This window comes from Aphelocoma coerulescens, chromosome 1A, assembly GCF_041296385.1.
Source record: "Aphelocoma coerulescens isolate FSJ_1873_10779 chromosome 1A, UR_Acoe_1.0, whole genome shotgun sequence".
Classification (NCBI taxonomy): Eukaryota; Metazoa; Chordata; class Aves; order Passeriformes; family Corvidae; genus Aphelocoma; species Aphelocoma coerulescens.
Window position 1 is genome coordinate 8,806,404 of NC_091014.1, and position 3,793 is coordinate 8,810,196.

Genomic DNA, 3,793 nt, shown 5'->3' on the forward strand with positions numbered 1-3,793 from the left:
CGTGCTCGTGCAAAGCCTGATCCAGTACCCCCAGCCAGCTGGGGATGGGCTGGATGAGGCCACGCACCGGCAAATGCAGGAGCGGGAGGAGCTGCTCGACCGCGAGATGGCTCGGCTGCTGCAGGAGCTGGAGCAAGGGCCCCCGGAGCAGCAGGATGAGGGCTGGGGAGCTCTGCTCTTTGGTGCCCTGCAGCAGTGGCCATTCTGGGCTCTTGCTGGACTCCTGCTCCTCTTGGGCCTGTGGTTTAGCTGCAGGAGAAAGTGCCGTGAAGCCAACAGCAGCGGCAAGGACCAGAGCTCCTGCAAGACCCTAGGAGAGGAGAGAGGAAAAGAACAGCAAGAAGACACTATTGATTCAAAGGAAGATGGAGAAAACCATAATATGACCGTGGAGGCAGATGACAGCGGTAATGAAAATGAAGGAGAAGGCAGTCCTGTGGCTGCAAATGAAGGAGAGGAAGATGATGCCAGTGAAGGAAATGAAGATGTGAAGGTGAAGGAAGACCAAAATGTGAAGAATGAAGATGCCTGTGACTTAAAGAAAGATGAAGGACGGAGTGGTGGGAATGTGCCAGGAGGCAACACTGCTGAAGGAAAGGAAGAAGAACCTGGCAATGTTGCTCGAGATAAAGAAGGCCATGCTGAAGCAAATGAAGGAGAAAACAAGGATGTGCAGGTGGAACAAGACCATGATGCTGAAAAGAAAGAAGGAGGAGATGGAAATGAAGAAAAAACCATTGATGCAAATACGAAGGCAGGCAACAATGATGATGTAAAAGAAGGTCAATACGAGGGAGATGGAAAGGGAGAAAATGCGGATCTGAAGGTGGAGGAAAGCAGTGATGCCGGTGAGCAAAGAAGCAGTGATTGGACAGGACAGGAAGACAGCAGTGATGGTGGGAATGCAGTAGACCATTGCGGTTTTGCTGCAACTGAGGAAGAAAAGAATGACGTTGGAAACGAAGAAGGCAATGATGGAGACAAAGATGAGAAAGGCAGTGCTGCCGATATGAAGGGAGAAAAGAATGAAGATGGAAATGGAGAGGAGCACGGCAACGTTGCTTCAACTGAAGAAGGTGCTGATAAAGCAAGTGAAGGAGACAGCAACAATGTGAAGGTGAAGGAAGACCGGCATTCCAGTGAACACAGAACCAGTGATCGGAAGGGGAAGGATCAGGAAAACAGGGATGCGAATGTGAAAGGCAAGAAGAATGAAGATGGAAAAGAAGAAGAAGGTGGAAATGTGGCTGCCAGTGAAAAAGAAGGCCGCGGTGATGGCAAGGACAAAGGCAGCCGTGGTGGAACTGAAGAGGAAGAAGACACCCGGGACGTTGGGAATAAGCGAGGGATCCTTTTAGTGGATCGCATACAGTGTCCTGTCGAGGACGTAGAGAGAGGTCGCTCAGTGGCAGCGGAGCTGATGGAGAGCTTCACGCGTGTCTTTACTGACAGCGTGAGCAATAGTTTCTACCCGGTGCCTCAAGAAGCCATCGGGGTGGGCAGTGCCTTTGAGGGTTGGAGTCCCCGTGAGCAGGATGTGGTGTACCGCATGCTGGTCCCACTGAATCCCCCGCCGGGACACGCCTTCCACCTGGAGCTGAACAGTGCCGGGCAGATGGCAGCAAGGACCTTCTGCGTCCGTGTGGAGCTGGTGTGCACGTGCGAGAGGGAGCAGCTGGGCGAGAAGCTGTTGTGCTTCCTGCACCACTCGCAGAAGGAGCTGCGGCGGAAGCAGAAGCCCAGCCTCCTAAAGACACTCTGCACCGGCTCCTACCTGGACGTGGAGAAAACCTCCCACTGGTTCTACAAGCTGGTGAGATGCTCGTGGCTGCATTTGCCTCAGTCGTACTCGTGGCACTTGGTGTTTCAGCCCTGCAGCCGGTCCTGCCAATTCCGGCTGAGCAAAGGCAAGGAGAGCCTGATGGTGGAGATGCTGTTTGGGGTGCGCCACGGGGACTCCGACATCTTTGTGGTCAGCCAGCCCACAGAGGCCCAGAAAGGCGGCTCCAGCAGCTCTGTGAGCAGCCGGCCCGCCAAGGCCGAGTCCATCGCAAGCACAGTGTGGCCTGAGACGTACGCTGTGGCAGAGGCAAAATTCTTCCAGCACGTGGCCAGGCAGGTGCCGTGTGAGAGCTTGCACCTGAAATGCCTGCAGCTCTTCACCTACATCCTGAGGGGCACAGGTTTTTCCAGCTCGACCTGGAAGACTGTGGTCATGCACGTGCTGACCACCGTACCGCTGTCCAAGTGGCGCAGGAGGGAATTTGAGCGGCGGCTGTGGGACATCATGGCATACCTGCGCCGCTGCCTGCAGTTGAAACGCCTGGAGCACTTTGTCCTGGGCAACAAGAGGCTTCCTGCGGAGATCAGCTTGCCGCCGGCAATGCGAACGGTCGAGCCGCTCAACCTCTTTGAGCACCTGGCCCGAGATCCGGCCGCCCACGCGGAGGCGATGCAAGCTTACGGTCAGCTGCGATTCCGCCTCTGGACGCTGCTCTCCAGCCACTGAGAGGAATTCCCTGCACAGAGCTGTGCTGGGGGGGCTCACACCCGAAGGCAGCCACGTGAGCACGGCATCATTCTTGCTTTTTTCACTGGCAATCCTGAAGCTGCTTTCCTGCTCCCATGGATGGAAGATGCTGTGGCACATGGATTCACCGTGCAGACACACATCTCTGCGTTGCCTTGCCCTTCGCCTTCCAGTCATGACGGTGCTGTTGCAATATTGCCCAAAGTCTGTAAGGCAGAAACTGGCTCCACCTGCACATCCTCACGGAAGACACTGATGCTGAGAGGTTGCCTGGCATGCCTGGAAGACCAAAACCGAGCCTGTTAGAAAATTAATGTAGTTTTTTCAGTGACCTGTATGTACTTTATAATGGTTTTGTAAAGATGTAGTTCATCTCAGTCTGTGGAAGTGAAGATAATAGTTTTAACTCACTTTACCATAGGAGAATAGGTAGTCCAAGTTTTCGTAATAGGAACTAGTTTCATCATCATCACGTCAAGAGGTCCTTTAGGATTGTTAGTGTGAGATTATTTCCCAGTTACCCTTAGTTTAGGCAATTGAGCTACTCTGGTATAGCTGCCCTTCAGTAATATCTACATATGTATGTTTGAAGAAATAATAAAAGGAGAGAAGTTTCTCAAATTGCCTGAAAAGTGTCCTTCTTTGTATTTAACCCAATGGTTCTTAGAGAATGTCCATCCATTGCAGCTACCTGAAAAAATGACAAAGTGACTCAAGCGGTGATTGTGTCCAGCAGTCACATCTCGGTATTGCATTTCTGCAACACTCTAGAGCCGGGCTATTAATTTTGTCTCATGAATGCAAGCAGAAGTCATGATGGTTGAAACAGCTAAAATATTAATTAATCCTCCCAGTGCTGCTTAAAACCTGCCCCTCCTCATTGAGAGCATGGGAAAGAAAGCTGCTGTGGCCCACGTCAGAGAGGGAAGTCCTCTGAGGGGCCAGGAACAAGCAGGCAAGAGTGAGGAGAGCAGGCAGGGACCTCCCAGAGGAGGATCGCTGCCAACAGCAGAACTCGCTGTTCCACTGAGAGGGAACTGTGCTCGCTGAGCTCCCTGCCTTTTGCTTCCTCTGCTGGGCAGGCACTGCTCCTGATGCCATGAAGATTTTTTGCCTTTTCTTTTATACCCCTATTATACCTTTTACAACTTCTGTATTCTTAGTGGGTTTTGCCTACATTCTTGGACTTGTTTGTCAAGCTAAGAGACCCAACATTTTAGAAGCTTCGTAGTTAGGGATCGGTGTGCCCCAGACCCCAAGGTC

At 52.3% G+C, this 3,793-nt stretch overlaps 1 protein-coding gene across 1 annotated transcript; it reads left to right on the top strand.

The window, feature by feature from the left end:
• The first annotated feature begins 1,009 nt into the window (after positions 1-1,009).
• Positions 1,010-2,509, top strand: LOC138104546 (inositol 1,4,5-trisphosphate receptor-interacting protein-like 1). Its single transcript, XM_069003833.1, has one exon. The coding sequence runs from the start codon at positions 1,010-1,012 to the stop codon at positions 2,507-2,509; it is 1,500 nt and encodes a 499-aa protein (XP_068859934.1).
• Positions 2,510-3,793: the final 1,284 nt, after the last annotated feature.